The sequence below is a fragment of the Amphiprion ocellaris genome, chromosome 19 (genome assembly GCF_022539595.1).
Source record: "Amphiprion ocellaris isolate individual 3 ecotype Okinawa chromosome 19, ASM2253959v1, whole genome shotgun sequence".
NCBI lineage: Eukaryota > Metazoa > Chordata > Actinopteri > Pomacentridae > Amphiprion > Amphiprion ocellaris.
Window position 1 is genome coordinate 11,079,163 of NC_072784.1, and position 21,559 is coordinate 11,100,721.

General features: G+C 35.8%; 2 protein-coding genes and 1 long non-coding RNA gene across 4 annotated transcripts; 1 reads left to right on the top strand and 2 right to left on the bottom strand.

The window, feature by feature from the left end:
* Nucleotides 1-2,082: 2,082 nt before the first annotated feature.
* On the top strand, nt 2,083-9,413 carry eef2kmt (eukaryotic elongation factor 2 lysine methyltransferase). 2 transcript variants are annotated; one of them, XM_023268266.3, is made up of 8 exons: nt 2,083-2,244; nt 3,046-3,108; nt 3,203-3,283; nt 4,157-4,258; nt 4,348-4,481; nt 7,561-7,805; nt 8,561-8,719; nt 9,279-9,413. In XM_023268266.3, exons 1-8 carry the CDS (start codon nt 2,125-2,127, stop codon nt 9,377-9,379), a joined length of 1,005 nt encoding a protein of 334 aa, XP_023124034.1. In that variant the 5' UTR covers nt 2,083-2,124; the 3' UTR covers nt 9,380-9,413. The 2 variants fall into 2 exon arrangements, with proteins under 2 accessions (XP_023124034.1, XP_023124035.1); XM_023268267.3 differs by having other exon boundaries at nt 2,087-2,244; nt 8,582-8,719.
* Nucleotides 3,070-7,683, bottom strand: LOC129347585 (uncharacterized). Its single transcript, XR_008599778.1, has 2 exons — nt 7,542-7,683; nt 3,070-4,474 (listed from the first exon to the last, which is right to left on the bottom strand). It is a non-coding gene; the product is annotated as an uncharacterized LOC129347585 (long non-coding RNA).
* On the bottom strand, nt 9,377-21,283 carry alg1 (ALG1 chitobiosyldiphosphodolichol beta-mannosyltransferase). Its single transcript, XM_023268265.3, has 13 exons — nt 20,963-21,283; nt 19,093-19,170; nt 18,901-19,004; nt 16,812-16,960; nt 16,613-16,702; nt 15,527-15,640; nt 13,857-13,978; nt 12,939-12,977; nt 12,802-12,861; nt 12,154-12,264; nt 10,855-10,969; nt 10,692-10,767; nt 9,377-10,505 (listed from the first exon to the last, which is right to left on the bottom strand). The coding sequence occupies exons 1-13, from the start codon at nt 21,252-21,254 to the stop codon at nt 10,374-10,376; spliced, it is 1,482 nt and encodes a 493-aa protein (XP_023124033.2). The 5' UTR covers nt 21,255-21,283; the 3' UTR covers nt 9,377-10,373.
* Between the last annotated feature and the right edge of the window lie 276 nt (nt 21,284-21,559).

The window sequence follows — 21,559 nt, forward strand, 5'->3', positions numbered from 1 at the left end:
AAGCGACAAGCTGCTGCTGAAAACTTCACCGTAGTTCTTCTACTGAAGTTATTAAAACCAAACCGAATTAAATAACTGAAGATAAAACGAAAAGAGTGAAGCTCAAACGGTGTAAAATCTATTTAAAAACGAGATATGAGTTTAAAATGACAAATTTTACCTTCTTTAAGACCAACAAGCGCTTCACCGTCCCTCAGAGTTCAGCTACGAACGAACCGCCGACATTTTTTTTGTTGACAGTCCGACCCGTAAAACGATCCGGTGGGAAACAAAGTCGGGGTGTTTTATTTTCCTATTGTTGCGTTCAAGTAAAAGGCTGATTCTGTATTATTATTATTATTATTATTATTATTATTATTATTATTATTATTATTATTATTATTATTATTATTATTATTATTATTATTATTATTATTATTATTATTATTATTATTATTATTATTATTATTATTATTATTATTATTATTATTATTATTACTGTTAGTCTATTTAAATATTTGATGGTGTCTCTCAAATGTTGCTATTGCTGCTTTTAGCAATAATCACACTAAAAACGAGTTGCTGTTGTTAATATAAATAATTAATATATTGACAATAACACTGTGTGTCAGTCACTAATTTATAAAAAAAAAACCCGTTATGGTTCACTGAACACATGTTCAGCAAAAACTTTCAAAATAAAATATCAAAGAAAATTTAAATGGAATGTAAAGAAAATGCTATTAAAACATGGAACATGTCAATGTATATTTAATAAATTATTGATAACAAAGTATTATGTGAACGATCACTCTACAAATGCCAGCCACTTTAATTAAATTTTTATTATTATAATTGACATATTGTATTTTTTTGCATCTATAACCTTTTGTTTTAACTAATAATACTAATAATAATAGCTATTATTATTATTAAGTTATTCTTAGAGGTAATTCACAGAAATAGAAATATGTTCTATTTGAACACAACTGTGAAAGCAAACCTGCTGTATTCTCAATGAGCAACAATCTCAGAAAGTTCAGAATTGTTATTTTCAGTTTTTCAGATGAAAAAATAAAGTAATATATGAATAATATTAGTAGTAATAATGTGTTGTTCCTCACCAGTAACTGCTCTGTTCTGCTGCTGCCCTGAATGAGGAGTTGGTCCAACTGTAAAGAGATTTATCTCGACCTGCAGTGACACAGCAAGAAAAGAGCGGCAAGAAAACCTTCAACAGACTAAAAATAACAAAAATACTCTGAACTGATAACAACGTTAAACCATTTCAAGGCTAAAACATCTTTGTGTGTGTTACTATTTAAATATGAATGTAGATTCTTCAAGGTCAGTTTTCAAGTTGAGAAAATTATCTATGTTTAGTCATTATTCATTTATTTTCTTTTTTAGTTCCTGAAGATTGGAAAAATTCTTCATGTATTATATTTTATACACAGTCTAAGTGTTTTACGTGTTTGATTTTTCATTCATAATTTGGAAAAAAGAGAGATTTTAATAAATAATCACTTAAAATTAATAGCATCAATATTTTTTAACAACATATAAATATAATTTTATGGTAGCAATAATTATTGTCATTATTTCAAAAATGCTAAACATAATAATTGAAAATAATAATCATATTTATTGTATTCATATTTATTTTGGATTACTTTTTTATTGTGTTACCAGACTGTTTTATTTAAATCGAAGTGTTTTATACTTTTCTAATTTATTTCTGTTGTCTTTGAAATGTTTGCATTGACTGTTTTACACATTTGCAATCTATATGTTGTTTTTGAGATGTTTGTTGGTTACTTAAATCCATAATTAGACATAAAAGGGAAGTAATAGTAATAGTTAAAAGTGTAATAATACTAAATATATTTAAAAAATATTACTACCAATAGTTGCTTTTGAAGTATTTGCTAAATAAATCAAATTTTTAAAAATAGTAAACTAAATAACTTCAATTAACACTTCTACTAATATTTCTGAGTGTAAAAATAAATATTAATCGTTTTTCTTGATTTTACTATTTAAATAGCGTAAAACTAGTAAGAAACTACATTACCCAGTAGCTTTAGCGACAGATCATCGCGGTAGATTCTGGCTAAACCGGAAGTAAACAAAAGCACGTTGAACATGGCGCATTCAGAGCAGAGTCAAACCTCAGAGAACAGATTATTAAAATCTGAAGCTATTTTAAAGGACTTCCAAGTGTCGTTTTTCGCAATGAGCCGCCTTCCTTCGTTTCCCTGGACGGTGAGTTAGAGACACCAGACTCCGTTCAAAAATGTGTCAATTCTTGTTTCTAAGCTCAGTGACAAGTTAAATCACATAATACGACTAAAATGATATAAAACATGAATGAGTAGAGCCTTCTGTGTAATTCGGCATGAAAATGATTCAGCAGTGAGTCTGTATTCAATAAAATAATCTTAATTTTATTTTAATTCTTGGTTCAGCTCCTGCTTTGTTCTATCGCTTTGGATTTGCAAAGAAACTTAGCATTTGACCAAAAAATTTAGATTCAAAGCCTCATGTAAGAGCTGCTGGAAATGGATTTTAATATACGTAGACTTTAGGTAATTTAGCCACCAATAAAGAAAGATTTTTAATCGTTGTATTTTGCAGGGATGGTGCACATTAATAAGCTGTAAATGCCCCTAAATTTAAGAAAACGCTTAAAAACTTAATTATGAGTAGCTTTGAATAACATAACAGTCATTTGCAATGTTTCTGAACACACACAACAGCAACAAATTGAATTTCGACATCGCACATGTGTAATTGAATTGAAAATAGGGAATATTAATGTTTAGATGTGTTATTTTTTCAGGTATGTGGCATTTTTTATGCTCTGGTCACAACTGTTTTACTGTACACACTGAACAACAATGAAATAACGTCAAGACTAGACAGCAAATACAAAAATGTTGACATATTTATGTGTAATTTGCATTTAAATTGTGTAAAACTGAAGCTGAAGCCAGTTTCTGCCTTGAAATTGTATTTGGATCTCTATTATTGAACGACTAATTTTAATCTGCTTTGCTTTTACAGTTTGTAGAAGAAGACCTTCAGAGCAACAAGTCATCAGAGTTTATTTCAGACATCCTGAAGCAGGTAAACAAACTCTCATTTCATCAGGTTGTAAATGTAAATATCAGAATATATGAGTGGAATGAACAGTAATGTTGTTTTCTATTGAATTCTACAGACGTGTCTTCACCCTCTGTGTCGGAAGTTTCCTCCATCGGTCAGATTCAGGAGACTGTTTCTGTCGGAGCTCATCAAACTGGTCGGTTTTCTGTCAGCAACATTCACATTTACAGTTTCAGGAACAACTTCTTTCACAAGGAGCTTTAGTCCTAACTTTTTAAAACAACTGTCTTTGAAGCTTCAAAGAAACTATTTAGTGAAAAAGAAAGTTTAATCTACAGTTTATCTTCCTTCAAATAACCAAAGAACCTTTCTGAATGAGACTTTTGTCAATGTAGTGAAGATAAATAGTAAACGTATTATTGTACGAGGAGCTCAGCTGAACAAACAGAAACAAGAATCCAACATCACTTTAAGACATGAAGGTTGATCAGTTCAAACATTTCAAGAAACTTTCCATCAAACACTGATTAATGGAAGATGAAGAGAAAAACAATTGGAAAGAGACAAAATTATCACAAAATGACAACAAATACACAGAAACAACTACAAAGAAACACAAAACGACTGGAAAGAGACATAAAATGACCACAGAGAGACAAAAACAACAACAAAGAGACACCAAATGACAGCAAGGAGACACAAAATTACCGGAAAGTGACACAAAATGACCACAAAGAGACATAATGGCTGCAAAGAGACACTAAACATTTATGAAGAGACAAGAAACGATGGCAAAGAGACGAAATGACAGCAAGGAGACACAATTATTCCAAAAAGATTAAAAATGGCCACAAAGAGATGAGAACTGACCACAAAATACACAAAACATTGACAAAACAACCACAAAGAACATGAAATGATCCTTAAAGATCCAAACTGACCATAAACAGAAACCAGCTGATGCCAGTCGAGTTTGTTTCTCTGAACATCACTACAGTAACAGATGAAACCTCCATTGTTCTGTGTTTATGTTATTGTGTGACCTTGTTGTGTGTTTGTGTGTCTGCAGCAGGAGGCAGCAAGCTGTGAACCTCTGGACCAGCTGTACGACGCTCTGGCTGAAGTGATCGGAGCCGAGGAGTCCAGCGAGAGCTACAAGAGCTACTTACTGGTACCAGACTGAAGCAGCAGCTCAGTTAGACCACATGGAAATAAACCGAGGTCAGTTCTGATGGGGTTCTCCTGCTGTTCCTCCTGCAGCCTGGTGGTGGCGCCGTCAGCCTGCTGGAGAACGTGGCTCTGATCTCAGAGGGAACCACCGGCCTGGTGACCTGGGAGGCGGCGCTGTACCTGGCCGAGTGGGCTCTGGAGCACCGGCAGGACTTCACTGGGAGGTACCAGGACCAGCAGAACTATCAGCATGTTTTCATTCAGGAATAATAAATAAATCAAACTTCAGATGTGAAATGATCAGATTTATACTAAAAATATCTGCTCGACCATCTCTGATTTACCTGAAGTTTTTACAGCACAAAACACTGATATTTATAAAGATATCTGTGAAATTTTAGCTAAATACATCAAAAATTTTTCAAGATTTTTTAAAAAAATTGTCCATCGACTCACTTTCTGCAGGTTCATTTCTCACATTTAAATCCGAGTCTGTTTGAAAAACAATATCTGAGAAACTATTAGAGATTAAAAAATGTACTTTCACAGTTATTTCTCATTATGTCATTGAGTATTGAGATCTGCAAAGAGACAAAAATATCTATAAAACAACCACAGAGAGACATAAAATGACCACAAAGAGATACAAAAAGACATTAAATGACCACAAAGACACTAAGAGACCACAAAGAGGCACAAAACAACCACAAAAATACACAAAAAGACACCACACAACCATAGAGACACAAAATGACCATAAGAAGAAATAAAACAACCACATGGATACACAAACAACCATAAAGAGACACAAAATGAGCACAAAGAGACACAAAATGAGCACAAAGAGATGGAACATAACAACAAGCAAACACAAAATGATAATAAGACATTAAACGACCACAAACAGACACAAAACAACAACAAAATGACCACAAAGAGACACAAAAGGAGCACAGAGACATAAAACGATCACAAAAAGACATCAAACAACCATAAAGAGACACAAAATGACCACAGACGATATGCCATAAAGACAAATACACACAAATTTACAACAAAGAGACAAAAAATATTTACAAAAAGAGACACAATGATCACACACAGACAAAAAATGATCAAAAAGAGACAAAATGGCAACAAGGACACAGAAAATGACCACAAAGAGACATGAAATGATGGAAAATAGACACAAAATGAATAAAAACGGACTTGAAATATCTATAAAGATACAAAATGACTACCAAGAGAAACAAATGACCATAGAGAGACAAAAAACATCGATAAACACAATAAACACAATTAAATGTAATTTTTTGGATGGCACAGTGAAGTGGTGTCACGTTATTCTGCTAAAAAGGCAAATACTATAAAAGCTGTATTAATTAGAGCCGTAGCTAAAGCTCATGTCTTAATTAGGGTCCGAGCACCGACGGTGCGGAGGACCCTATTGGAATGCAAGGAATTATTTATTATTATTATTATTATTATTATTATTATTATTATTCTTTGCCCACCGGGAAATCGCCATTTTTGGCGGCCTTATCATACCCCAAAACGCGTCAAACTTGGCATGCTCATCAGGACTGGCGAAAAACTTGATATTTTATGGGAGTTGCGCATGTGTGTGGGAAAATGGCTCCATAGCGCCCCCTGGAAAATTGAAAATTTGGTCATTAGGCCAACTGGCAAAGTGTTTCATCTACAGCTACAAAATTTTGCAGGCATATTCAGCACATCAGGAAACCCAAAAAAGTCAATCATGGCCACGCCCTAAACCCAACAGGAAGTCGGCCATCTTGAATTAGCTGTAAATTTTTCAAAATTAATAACTCATCGGGGATAAGTCCGAGAGATGTCAAATTTGGCCAATATATGCAAACACGCGACCTGATGAAAAGTTATCAAAATGTTCATCTCATTTCAAAGGGCGTGGCCATGGCGACTCCCAAAAAAATGGATCCTTCGCCATGAAACAGGAAGTGGTGTCTAACTCAGCTGTACATGCTCCAATCTGCCTGAAATTTTACATGTGTGATCAATGTCCAGCCCTGACAATATCCATGTGGTTATATACATTGACAGTCATAGCGCCACCTTGTGGTAACAGGAAGTTGACATTTTTCACACTTTGATGTACTATTCTTAGCACGTTGATCAGATTCATCTCACATTTGGTGACATAAGCCAGAACACATTGATGATGATCCCCAGAGAAAATGGTGGCTCGTCGTCAAAGGGCGTGTCTGTGGCGACGCGGCGAATTTCGATTTCTCGCCATGAAAATTGAATTATTAATATCTCAGCTGGAAATGGTCCAATCTGGACCAAACTTGATATGGTGGACACCAGTCCGGGTCTGAACACATCCACACTCATAAATTTAGAAATACTCATAGCGCCACCTATTGGCAACAGGAAGAAATTGTCATTACATTTGCACGTGCCATTGCCAGAAACTTTGTCATATCATTCAGAAAATTGGTCAGGTGACTGGTTACACCTAGACGATGCCACAGTGTGAAGATTTTGACGATTCATAAAACGCTGTTGCCATGGCAACGTATCCAGAATAAACAAAGTACTTTTTGACAGGTTAAAAATGCTCAAATGCTCGCCAAAATTACCACACATATCTGGACCGGCAACCCATTTGATATTTTAGGGAAACTGCATATGTGTGTTGCAAAATGGCTCCATAGCGCCACCTGGAAAATTTCAAACACTTACTACGGCCAGTACGTTTTAGCTAGAATCATGAAACTTGGTAGGCATATGTAACTCGTCAAGACACACAAAAATGTAATTGACACCCATGCCCAAAACCCAACAGGAAGTCGGCCATTTTGAATTATATGTCATACGTTTTGACGATTTTGGGTCATTTTGGTACATTTTCAAAAGCTATAAACTCAAACAGGGTAACACCGAGAGAGCTGAAATTTGACCAGGATGTACTCCAGGCATGGGTGATCAAAAGTTATCAAAATGCTCACCTTAAGTCTGAGGGCGTGGCCATGGCGGCCTCGTGAATTTTGGTGGTTCGCCATGAAACATCAACTGCTGTGTAACTGCCCTAAACATGCTCCAATCTACCTCAAACTTTACGTGTGATCAGAGTCCAGTCCTGATCACATCCATAGGCCGACATGCATTCTCGGTCGCAGCGCCACCTGGTGGACGTGCGCGGATTCGCCGACCAGCAAGGATGCGAGGACCCGTCCAACGCTGCTTGCAGCTTTAATTTGTTATTGTTACTTAGTTGCAATATGACATTTATGTTTTACCTCCGTTCCTCCTCTGCAGGTCGGTTCTGGAGCTTGGCAGCGGTGTCGGTCTGACCGGGATCACTGTGTGTCGCTGCTGCAGCCCGACCAGCTTCGTCTTCAGCGACTGTCACTCTACAGTTCTGCAGAAACTCAAAGACAACGTCCAGCTGAACGGACTGAACCCCAAAACGACTCCAGAGGTCAGAGTGGAGGAGCTGGACTGGACCTCAGCGACAGAGGAACAGCTGAGACGGATAAGAGCCGACACCGTCATCGCTGCAGGTCAGAGTGTCACCACAATGAGACATTAAACAACCACAAAGAGACACAAAATGACAAGAAAGAGACAAAAAAAAAACAACCACAGTAAGACATTAAACAACCACAAAGAGACACAACACAACAACAAAATGACCACCAAGAGACACAAAATGACCACAAAAAGACACAAAACAGCCACAAAAATCAATACAACGACCACAGAAAGACACCAAACAACCATAACGAGACTCAAAATGACCACAAGAAGACACAAAACATCCACAAAGATCCATAAACATCCACAAGGAGACACAAAATGACCACAGAGACGCAAAATAACAACAGAGACACAAAATGACAATAAGACATTAAACGATGATAAAGAGACACAAAACAACAAAATGACCACAGACACAAAAAGACACCGAACGACCAGAAAGACACAAAACGACCACAAAGATCATTAAACAACAAATAAAGACAAAATGATCACAAACAACATAAGACAAAGAAACACAAATCTGAAGAGTTGTTCCTCCTTTACTGTCTAATCGGTTGTGGAGTTCCTCAAGATTCCATCTTAGGGCCCATTTTATTTCTATATTTGCTGCTTTTAGGGTCCATCTTCCAAAAACGAAACAGAAAACTAGCAAATTCTGACAATGTAAAAGCTTGAACTAGTTAATGTTTCAGTTTAAAAAAAACTCTAAAGAATACTGATGACCAAAAATAGTTCTATTGAGTGACTCAGTTGTGTGAATGGTGAATCCTTACAGATGTTTGTTCCTGTGATGCAGATGTGGTTTATGACCCAGATGTGGCCGTTAGTTTGGTGAAGCTTCTATCCAAGATCTTCAGCTGCTCTTCTCCTGAAGTCCTCATCTGCTCCACCATCAGAAACCCAGAAACCTACAGCGGATTTAAACTGCAGCTCGGTAAGAAACCAGTTTGATCTGACTGCAAGTGGAAGTCAACAGTTTACATTCAGCGCAGCGAGGTGGAAGATTCTTGTACGGCAAAACCTCTCGAAACCAAAATGCATGACTGCTTTTTGTGACAAAGATTCAAGTGTTTCAATGATTGCATAATGGAAAATTCAGAGTTTTAGGAGTCATTCATAAACTTGGTCTTTACAAGTGGATGGAAACTTTTGTTCATGACTGCTAGAACCAGCTTCTTTTAGAACTTAATTTGCCTCAATTGTCGTTATTTCCACTGCTTGTAAGAAGTGTTCTTAGTCTTTTCAAAACTCTGTAGTTTTATCAAACTTGTCTGCACTTTTTTCCACTCCTTTTGATTTCTCTAGTCCACTTTATCTTCCATGTTTTTATTTGTCCCAGTCAATTAATTTCAATTATTCTATAAATCTACTTGCACTTTACTGAACCAGAGTTTGCTGTCTCAAATTATTTTAATTTTGAGTAACCTCTGTATATAATTAAACTCGTTGCTTTACATCTTCAGTTAACTCACCTTTTTGTGTTGTATGAGCAGAAAAAGCAGGAATCGGCCACCAGGTGATGACAGAACCGGTCCGACAGGTGTTTCCCTACAACAGACTCTCCACCATCGAGCTGATCAGACTGCACAGATGACTTTAACACAATAAAGGTTTTATTTACAGCTGTACATTGTATCAAAGTGTCTTCTGTACATTCAAGTGAAGCTGCAGGAATGAAAAGGTGGAAAGTTCACAGAACTGTTTTTTTTTTATCTCATCGGCGTTTCCTTCAGTTTGTCAAAGTTTCCCGTAAAGAATCTGTAGTTATCAGACATTTCACTTCCAGCATGTATCCACGTCATCCCAAAAAAAGAAAAAATAAAGACTTAAACAGACATGAAACTAAAATTATAAGATTTAGACGGTGGCCCTGAAGTGCAAAACTCAACAACATTATAGAAAAACACCACAACAAAACAATATAACATTTTACGAAACAACATTTCAAATATTGCACAAACAAAACAGTAAACACAAAACATTGTTGCTTTTTCTGTTTTGTTTTTAAACATTTTCCTTTTGTGTGTTTCCAAAATGTTCTACTTTCAGTTCTGTTAGGTTTTCTAAAATGTTGTTTTTTGTTTTATTGTTTTGGTTTTTTTTTTTGTTTTTCTGTATTGTCTAAAATGTTGCATTTTCTGTTTCATTGTTGTTGTTTTTTAAATTTAGTTTTCCATTCTGTTGTATTTTGTTGTTTTATAACGGTTGTCCTGTTTTCAGTTTTTTTTTGTTGTTGTTTTGTTTACCAAAATATTGTTGCACATCATGGCCACCGTACATGTTTTGTGTTTTTTTTTTTTTGCAATTCAAACGTGTTAACTTTAAAACAAAACAAAAAAGAAAAAAACCTTAGTGTTGGTCCTTTAAACGTCCTCCTGCTGTGACCTCAGTGTTCATCATGTAAGCGTATAAATAAAAACTGGACTCAAAGAGGGTGAAAGAGCCGTAAATATTTTCCTACTTTTGGTTTTGCATCCGGTTTGTTTTCTCGACTGCACATTTTATAAACATAACCAACCTGGTTAACAGTTTTGCAGACGACTCTGCAGTATTTTTTATAGCTGCAGCACCACAAACTACCACTGGGTTCATCTGGAGCTGATCAGCGGCAGAACGTTCTGGTCCCAGTTGTCGTCCCAGCGCTGCCCCCTGCTGGTCCGGAGGTTCTTCCTGAAGGTTCCCAGTTTACCGTCTGAACTGGGAAACTCTGACAGGAGACACTGGGAGCAAACAAGAAGAATTATCTTCAGATAGTGGCATTAAATAAATGGAATATCAGGAAATATTCTCAGCTTAATCATAATGGGAGTTCAATCATAATGTCATAATAATTATAATGCAGACTCCTGAACACTTTAAAGGCTGTATTTGTGTTACAGAAACACATTTCCAGGATTTCTTCTCACCTTTAACTGCTGTGATAGCTCTGCAGAGTCTTTGAAGATCAGTCCGTTCTCCTCATGTTTCACCAGCTCATGTAAACTGCATGAAAACACCACATTTAGCCATGTGAAAACAAAACTGTGAGTGTGCGCACCTGAAACTGTGTTCTAGTTAAAGTATTTTCACCAGTGGAAGCTGATGGCGCAGACGGGGAGGCAGCAGCCGAACATGTCGACCACCTTCATGGGCAGATCGAGTCCACTGGACGACTTATGGAGACAAACTCCCAGATCTGCTGAACCTGGACGACAAAAATAAACTTTAAGTCGCTTCTTTACACGTAGAGGCAGGTTAGTGTTTCTTATTTTAATGTGTTGAGATGATTTAACTCCTAAAGTAAACATAAAGAACTTTGAGAAACATTTTGTTTGGGAGCGTCTGTTTTGTTCACATTTAGTTTTATTTATCTATTTACTTACTGACTGACTTAATTACTTAGTTATCTACTAACTTATTGACTTAGTTACTGACTGATTTACTTCATTACTTAATGACTTGGTTACTGACTTACTTAGGTACCTACTTACTGACTGACCTCCTGTCTTAGTTACTGACTTCCTGACTGACTTATTATCACTTCTTATATATCCTCCGAAGAACCGAGGGAAAAAAAAAATCTTTCAATGTAACTTTTTCTGGGATTTCCTGCCTTTTGGGGGCTAAAATAACTCACAATATAAGAATATTTTTATTGGATAGCACAAGAGTGACACAAAAAGGCTGACAAGAAAACAAGAATGTCAATCCATTTTCTAATGAAACTTCAACCTTCCTGATACATTGCAGGCTAAACTGACCCATTTTAAAAGAAAAAAATAGAAAAAATCAATTTCACAATCAGAAATTGTTAAAATTATTTTTCAGTATGAAACTTCTTCTGCTTGGCTTAATAAATGTAAACAACATAAAATAAAAATGGTTCATTTCATATATTTGCAAACCCACCCTGAACAGAAGAGATGTCTCGTGTTAATTAATTCCATGAAAGGAAAAAAATTCAAAATGTGAAATAAAATTTACTAAAAAATCCATGTCATGTAAAACTACTGTATATTATATGTAGGTGTTTCCAATGAATTAAAGAAGCTTCAACATGCATTTTTTAATGAAAAACGAGTAAATTATCCTCATTGAACCATGATCTGTAGAAAATAAAGAACACCGGTGCACTAAATATTGATAGAAATGGTTAATCATGAATATAGTTATTTATATAAAGAAATTCTGTATTTTGCATTTTGTATCTTTCCTGTGTTTAACTCTGTTTCTCTACTTGTTGCTTCTCTGTTATAAGAATGGTGAAACATTTTTCTACAGCTAATGAGCACAGTAGAGTGAAAAATGAGCCCACAGTGAAGAAAAATGTGACAAAAAACACCCAGAAACTGCTCAGGATTTAGAGGGTAGAGAAAAGGTAAAACCTACCTAATAAAACAGGATAATCTTCGGCCTCCAGCCAGGGAGTGCAGATCTTAACGTGCTCCAGACGCAGAGAGTCGATGATTTTCTTGTAATGTTCCTTCTGAGGACCTTTACCTGAAAAAACACACAAAAACACATTTACAAGTTTTTCACCACAAGGAGCTAAAAAAAAACCAAAAACATGTATTTATGAGCCTCCATATAGTTAATACAAACTGGGTCCTCAAATGATACCGAAAAATAAATAAAATATGTCATAAAAATGAATTACTCAAAAACAGCACAGACAAGTTGATTAAAGTGCACACAGATTTACTGAATAATTTAAACTAATTAAAACAGTTAAAAGGACACGAGATGAGAAAAATGTCTTTGAGTTGCATGAGGTTAATCAATTAAAGCTCCAAAAACTGCATTTATAAACTCAAATTAACACAGTAAAATTAAATATTGGCTATTTTCCCCTCTTTTATTAATGATTGTTTTATTCTCTCTCCTCTCTTTGTGCTGTTTTATTGTTTAAATGTGTTCTTATATCCATGTTTTTACACCAAAGCAGCTGGAAAACAGATAAAAGAAAAATGAAAACGTGAAACTAGTTTAAATTAAAGTTAAAATAAGGCAGAAACTTTAGCAGCAGCAGAAAGTTACCTGTGATGACGCAGATTAAAGACGGTAAGGAAGCTCCTCCTTTAACGAAAACTTCGTAATCTATAGAGAACAAACAGCCGTGAGACGACGGAAAATGTTCTAGTTTCTGATTTAGTTTCAGTTTGAACGATTTGTACCTTCGAGAGCTTTCAGCAGGATGGAAAAGTCTTCATCCTCTGTGGAGGGAAAAGGAAAAATCTTATTAAAAGAATATCTGCAGTGACAGTTTGAGAGAAATAAGATAAATTTCCACCTGCACTGAACTTACTTTACCTCCAGTTGCTCTTATTTTAGTTGATTTACTGGTTGTTGGAGTCATTTAAAACTTTAAATTTACTCCAGAAAATCAGCAGGATGGAGTATTTTCAGTTTTATTTTGAAATATTAAGTAAAATGGCACCTTAATGAATATAATGTGGATATGGATGTTGATTGTTTTAGATACTTAAAAGGAAATAAATGATTTAATAAGCTGAATTTTAGCGACTGAAATTTGCTTTTTTTTTTTTTTTTAAACATTTTTTAACTGTCATTCAAGTTGCTTATTTGTGCACCGATATCTTTTATTTTCTCACAACTAAATTCTAACTGAAACCTCCAGACCTCAGTGTATAAAGAACGTAAATAACAGTCTAATTAATTTATCCTGACAGCTGATTATTCACCCCGATGAATGATTCATAGAATGTTTTTTCTTATGTGTGTTCAGGTTCCACAGCAGGTGATGTTAAGGAGTCTTCTGACATCTACCTGCAGATCGTTTCTGCAAAAAGTTCCACATGTATCGGACAAGATTTGGTTTTTCTGCTTATTGAATTCTACAATTCTAGTGGCTACAGACAGAACTGTCTTTATTAAAGTCAAACTTATTTGTCTGATTAAGACAAACAGCCCATTTAAAGGACAATAAAAAGTTCTGAAGGTTATTTTTTTCCTTTTGGATGATACTATTTGTTTGGAGACTGCTAATAAATGCTTCTTATTTATTCTCTCAGTGTCAGACTGTGATATCGGAGCCTGATTTGGGATTTTGTGGTGTTTCTGGTGTCGGTTACCCGTCCAGCTGGTGCTGCTGATCAGAAGCGCCGGTCGGTTCGTCCTCAGCGTCACGGTGCCGTCGGCCGGATCACGGACCGAGAAAACTGTCCTCTCCACCTCCACATCCTCTTCCTCAGACCTGAACATCAGTGGATGCAGCAAGAGAGTCATAAAAACATCAGACACACAACCTTTTCCACAGTTTCATCAGGACGAGCAGCAGACAGATTAAAACCTGCAAAAAAAACCCTGAAATAACAATCTGTAAACAGCACAGAAGACATAAAACTGCACCAACTAAAACATGAAAGAATAAAAAAAAGACACTAAGGCAAGGAAAATCTCTATGTAAGTGTTTATACCTACACAGTGATATAAAATAAACTGTTCCTGTGAAGGCAGTGTTCAGAATTCAGGCTTCGATTTGGTCAAAAATAAACAATGACACAACATTTTCCATATATTTAACAGGAAAAGTAACACAGATACAGAATATAAAACTATCTGTAAACAGCCAGACAACATAAAACTAAAACATTACAGCTTAAAAACAAACATTAAACTAACTTAATTCACTGCTATAAAGCTTTTCCATTACAAAAAACACATATAAACAGTGTGGATTCTGTATTTAAGCTAAATGTTTACATCCTTTACTGCACTTTGTGACCATTAGGTGACAAAAAACTGTTGATTTCAGGGTTTGATTTTCTACATATTTACCAGGAAAAGCAGCAAACACACAGAATAAAAGCTTTAACACCACTAAAAACCCTTTGTAAACAGCACAGACGACATAAAACTGCATAAAACCACTAAAAATAACTGTTAATGAGCTTTTCAGTAACAAAATTGCACATAATTCTACATTTTAGTGTTCTCTGCAGTTATAAGAAATAAAACTGTGTTGATTTCAGGGTCATTCTGTCATAAAGAGAACCAAAACCCTACATTTTCCACATTTTCACCAGGAAAAGTAACAAGCATACTAAATAAAACCTGCAAAAACAATCTGCAAGAAGCTCATAAAACATAAAACTGCATAAATCACATCTTCCACGAGTAATTTTGCAGATTCTCAGGCAAATAATCTGCACATTTCTGCACACTGTAAACATTTCTACTACATTATACTACTTAAAATTCCCTGCTTGTAATTAGTTTTGCGACACTTAACTGTAAAATCCCCACAAATTCCTCGTAATTAAAAACCTACATGGCAACAAAACTGAACCAGAATCAATGAAAACAGGAAAACAATTGAAATATTTAGTGAAGCGGAGAGGAGAAGAAAAAAAACACCTGAAAATCTTGAAAAAAAAGATGCTGCAAATGTTTAAATGGCAACAGAAAAGAGTTTTAAGGCAGCTGTTGGCAGGAAACAATAAAAACTTGTAAATTGTGTTCTATCTGAAGTCGATTATGTTTAATTTTCTATCATTTCTTTGTTTTTTATTTATTCTTATTTCAATTCTGATCCATTAAAACACAAAAAATTACAGCTTTTGAGCTTAAAAAACACAGTCTATAGGAATTCAGTATTTAAGTTAAATTTGTGCACCCTGTGGTTCGACAATGTCATAAAAATAAAACTGTTCCTCATTTCTTTCAGCAGAAGTTAAACTGATCCTCTTACAGGGTGTTTTGTGTGATTTTAAATGGTGGTTTTCTGTACTCTATAACTCACCCAGGGTCCTGGAACTGAGGATAAACGTCGACCAGCCTCGTGAAGAGTTCGTGCTGCAGCTTCAGCGGCGTCTCTCTGAAGATGGACGGCGGTCGGTCGTACAGCGTCGTCGCCCTGCAGACGTCCGACTGTCAGAAACTCTTTTGGGTTTTTTGCAGCTCAGGATTTTAACCACATTTCTACTGAACCATCTCTGATTCACCTTAAATTTCTTCAGCATAAAATCCGGATATTTATAAAGATATTGGTGGAATTTTAGCTTTATATAAAACTTTTTGAGATTTCTTTTTGCAAAATTTCCCCATCTAATGATTTTCAGCAGGTTTTTTCTCACATTGAAATTTGAGTCTGTTTGAATTTACATGTTGGTCTGAAGCACGGTGGTGGCAGCATCATTATGTGGGGCTACTTCTTGGTAACATTCCTAATAATCCCAGGAACTGTTATAGATAAAATCCTGAAATTTTCACAGTTATTTCTCGTCATGTCATGAATTCTGAAAAAATAAGTTCTGAGAATCAAGTCGTCTTACCTGCTAGTTATACAAATTCAACAAAATTGCATTTTTTTCCATTTTTGTGACCTTTTATTTGATATTAAAAGTATTCTACAAGTTTAGTTTTGTACTATTGTGACACGTAGAAAAAATATCACTAGTTGACTTCTGTATTATGTTTGTTTTTTTTATTAATTTGAGCTCAAAGATGGAATTTTCATTTTTTCATATTCAACCAATAATCAGAGGTTATTTGATCAACTTGTCTAATTACAGATTCTGAATCACTGACATGATGAGAAATAACAGTGAAGATTTCAGGTTTTTATCTTTAATAGTTCCTCAGATTTTGTTGTTCAAAAAACCTGCTGAAAGTGAGTCGATGGGCAAATTTTTCAAACATTATCTCGGAAAGAGTTTGATATATGACGCTGATGTTTCACAAACACCATTTTAAATATCCATATTTTGTGATAGAAAAGTTTCAAGCAGACCAGAGATTATCGAGCAGAAGATGATTTGATGATTTGAGATATAATAACTAGACGAAAATGAAACGGACAACATGTAAAGCACGAATCACATCCAACCTGACACCCCAGTTTTTCTGCAGGTCGTCCTTCATGGCATTGGTGACACACAGGCTGTTGGTGGCCAAAGGTCCGAAGAAATGTTCGTACCTGAAGACGAGAAGGAGAACAGCTGTCAGAGAAAACAGACCCAGAATTTAACGCCACAGAATCAGAAATTATAATTAAAAAAACGATTCGGTATCGCAGGAAAACTGACCACTTTGCGAGTCGAACCACCGGATGAGCCGGACCGAGGCTCAGCGCCATGATGGTGAAGCCGTAGTTGTGCCAGTCGATGACCAATCGGCTGCCTCGGAGGACGCACACGAACCAGGCGACGGCGATACCAGGCAGGCCAGGAGGATTCTGGGAAACAGAGTCGACAGAGTGACGTCTGAAAAGGAATCCAACCAGAGCTAGAAAAGCAGCATCTTGAATTTCCCTCGGGATTAATAAAGTATCTGTCTATCTGTCTATCTGTCTATCTGTCTATCTATCTATCTATCTATCTATCTATCTATCTATCTATCTATCTATCTATCTATCTATCTATCTATCTATCTATCTATCCAGCCCATAAATAGTGGCTCTTAGTCCCCCCCATTAATTGTGGCAAACACACAAAATAAAACCTGCAAAACCCCTAAAAAGAAAAGTGAACAGCAGATACAAAATGAAACTGCATAAATCACATCTACTACACATACTGTGTAATTTTGCAGATTCTAAGGTTAATAATTTGCACATTCCTGCACACTGTCAATATTTCTACAAGTTTTTATTACTCAGAATTCTCTGGATTTGCTTCACCTGCTTCTTATTTTTTTGTCTTGTAACACTTATTTTCCTCTTTAAACACGTTACTTGATCACTGTAATGCACTAAATCACCACAAGTCCTCATATGTGAAAAAATACTTGCAAATGAAACTGATTCTCATTTCGATGGCTGTGGTTTGAGGTGCTCCTACAGTTTCTCTATTTACTGCGAATCTATGAAATAGGAAAAATAACAGAAACGCTAAGTGAACCTGAGAGTTTAGCCGCTGCAACTGAGAAAACATGAGCAAAGAAGCAAGAAGATGCAGGCAAACTAAGGAAACAAACTATTGAAAATCTAGACAAAAGAAACAACGCTGCAAATGCTACTAACCCAACAAATGCAGAAAACACAACTAAAGTATCTAAAGTTTGGCAGAACTAAATATAAGTTTAAATATTTGTTAAAAATAAATAAATAAATAAATACATAAAGGAGCTTAACTGAAGTGTTCACATAGGTTATTTAAAGGATTTTTCATGCAACTGTAAAAAAAAATAAAAATAAATCTGATAAAACTAGACAATTTCTGGGGAAATTTTGAGTGTCAATGCAGTGACTGCAGTTCAATATGTCTTGAAAAATGTATATAATGTACAACTGACACAAGTAAAATCTACTCTGAATATTTTTTATTTTTCCCAATATATAAAATATCTTGTAATTAGTACTTTTATTAATTATATTTGTTCATTTTTTCTCTTTTCCCCTTTATTTATTGATTTAAGTAAATATTTTATTTATTTGCTATTACTACTATCATTAATATTTGTAGCCTTCTGTTTCTGTTTTTTCCCTCCAGGTTCTTTTATTCCACTTGTTCTTTTTCCTTACTTGGATGTGACATTTTTCTGTTATTACTATTATTATTATTATTATTATTCACAAACCCTGATAAGTTCCTTCAAACACTTGAGCTCATATTTTGATAGTCTAACACACTTCAAGGAATCCTGGTGACTTCCTCTTTCTTATTTTGAAAATCTGGCTAATCCAGTTTCCTCCTAAAATCCTGGCAATTAAATTAAATCAATTAATCATAGTACAGAAAGGAAAGCTGAATAAAGTGCACACAGATTGATAGGATATTTATGGAATAATTAAAACTAAAAAGAGACGAGATGAGAAAATAAAAGCATGAAGGAGATGAAGTTTGCCATAAAGCAGAAAACAACAAATAAGTGAAGTTTAGATTAGACTCCATATTAACACTACTTACTTAAAAGCAGTGGAAAAACACACATAAATATAGTATTTTACTTGTAAAGGTGGCCAAAATAAAGAAATATCTGGAAATTAGAATTTAACACTTTGTAGAAAATGACATTTGAGAGATATTTTAAGCTCCACGTTGTGAAATGTGTTTAAAATAAAAAATAGTAAAATATGTCAGATTTTTCTGCTGCATTTGGCTCTTCTAATGACAGAGATGCTGTTATATCTTCAAAAAACCACAGATTTGAGCTTTTAATCAGGATCCAGCAAACCTGCATCAGAATCTGAGACTGCAGCTCCATCGTCAGCAGAACAAACAGAAGCTGCAGCGACTGAAGAAACACCTTCGACACGTATGTGAGGATCTTGGGTCCCGCTGGGAAAAAAAACAACAAAACACTGTTTTAGCTGCGACGTTGCTCCTTTCTGATGATACAAAAACACAGTAAAATGGATCCAGTTACCTCGAACTCCTTTCACCTCCGCGATGGGAACAATCTGGATCTTCTCCTCGTTCAGAACGTCCTGATGAGGTTTAGAGTCTGAAAAACATCACAGCGTCATTTCCACAGCTCACACTGGGTTTTCATTTCAGGATTTGTCTTCCAAGATTAGTTCACAACTCTTTACAGTCACTTTTCTTTCCCTGGTTATTTGTCACCTTTCTGCAGTAGTTTTGTTTCTTTTTGTTGCTGTTCTGATCTGTGTCATTTTGAGTGTCTTTTTAGTTTACTTAAGTGTGTGATTCTGCTTTTTTTGGAATAATTCTTCATTTTTTGTAGAAATCTGAAATCTTTTTGATTTGTTTTAGGTATTTTACATCTCTTTGTGGTCATTTTTAGTATTATCTAGTCAATTAATGTCCCTTTACAGTTAGTTTGTCATTTTTTTAGTTTTATTTGAGCAAAAATATTAACTGTCACTTCACACTGAATGTTCTGGGCCCGAACTTGTTCCTCACCTGTTGAACATACTTCTATCAAAAGTAGATGTACAGCCCTAACTTACAACACTATGTAATTAACAGTTTTTACTGTTACTTCTCTTCTAAACCACAGTATATATCATGCTGCTGACACATGACTGCTGCTCCTACAAAGAGAAGCTGAAGCGGCTGGTGCAGTGAGAACAACCTGATCCTGAATGCTGAGAAGACCAAGGAGTTGATCATGATGACTATAAAGCTGTGGAGGTGGTCAGCAGCACTGAATTTCTGGGGGTGCACATAAAGGACAGTCTGGACTGGTCATTTCACACATCATCTCTGGTCAAACGGGCTCAGCAACGTCTGCACTTCCTGTGATGGATGAAGAGAGCACAGCTGTCTCCTCCCATCCTGACCATCTTCTGCAGAGGCACCATAGAGAGCTGCTGACCAGCTGCATCTCCATCTGGTTTGGCAGCTCCAGGGACTCGGACAAGAAGTCACTACAGAGGGTGGTGAGGACGGCAGAGAAGATCATCCAGACCTCTCTTCCATCCATCCAAGATGTTGAACACAAGCGCTGTCTCAGCAGAGCCCAAAACATTATCAAAGACTCCACTCACCCCCACCATGATCTGTTCTCCCTGCTCCCCTCTGGGAGGAGGTTCTGCAGCATCAGAACGAGAACAGCCAGGTTCTGTGACAGTTTCAACCCCCAAGCCATCAGACTCTTAAATTCACAATAATCCTTCTGGGCCACACCACCTTGGTTCACTGTGAACCAAAACTGCTGCTACATTTCAATGTTTCTCTCTGTGCAAATATAACTCCGTGCAATACTGCTGCCACATTTTCACTGTGCAATAAATGTGTGCAGATGTGTATATATATATTTATGTGTGTGTATATATTATCTTACATGTATATATTGTAAATATTTTTTACAATCTATTTTGAATAATTTTTGTTTCTTACCAATGACAAAAAAGTAAGTTTTTATACTAATGTAAATTTTATCTTTGGGTTTTTCAGTTTGTGCCTCCATTATACTTTTTTAAATCAGTCTGACTGATTGATTTATTATCTGAAATAAACAGATTAAGGTATAAAAACAACAATTAGTTTGAGATTGCACTTATTGGAATCATTTTTAACTCTGAAAAGTTGGAAATTCAATATTTTATTGATTTATTTTTGCTTTCCAAAAGTAAAAAACAAAATGTGCACCAGCTAGTGTATGTTCTTTATGACAATAAAGGTGGCTAGGTGTTCTTGCATGTTTTGCTGTTATTTATACTTTATAAGAAGTTTAACTGATAACATCGACCCTCCAGTAGCATCACATTCAGTATTTAAGAGCTGACAAACTCCCTGATATGACTGAAACAGATGAATGAATGAAGTCTCACCTAAAAACCCGACAAAAGTGACCTGATATCCGTGTTTGCTCAGCGACAAGGCGTGATACTGCATCCGAGGACTGCGACCGATGTCCCCGAGCACCAGCACACAGACCCGCCGCTCCGTCCCTCCGTCCCGCCGCCGCAGCCAGAAGCCCCACAGCGGCAGCAGCAGTCCGGCCACGGCCACCAGACACACCGCGGGACCCGCTACGCCCGAGGTTGCATAAAACAGCGCTAAAACTGCCGCAAACAGCGCTGAACCAGCCAGGAGAGCTGAGCAGCCCGAGGGCGCCGCCATGTTTGTTTGAGATTTGTGATGACGCGGCTCAGCAGAGGGGGCGGGGCTTCAGATTTAAAGGGCTCGCAGTTTAACAGGAACTCAACAATATTCTACTAATACATGATCAATAATCAAAGAAAACATATTTACTTTGAATTATTAGGTAAAATGTATCTTTTTAGTCACTGTATGAAAAATTGTATTTTTGTATTTTTATATTTATGTACATATTTCATACAAATTTAAAATACATTTTCCTTGTTTTTGTTGTGCATATATTTAATATAGAATAGCCACTTTATTGTCAACCAGAACATATACTA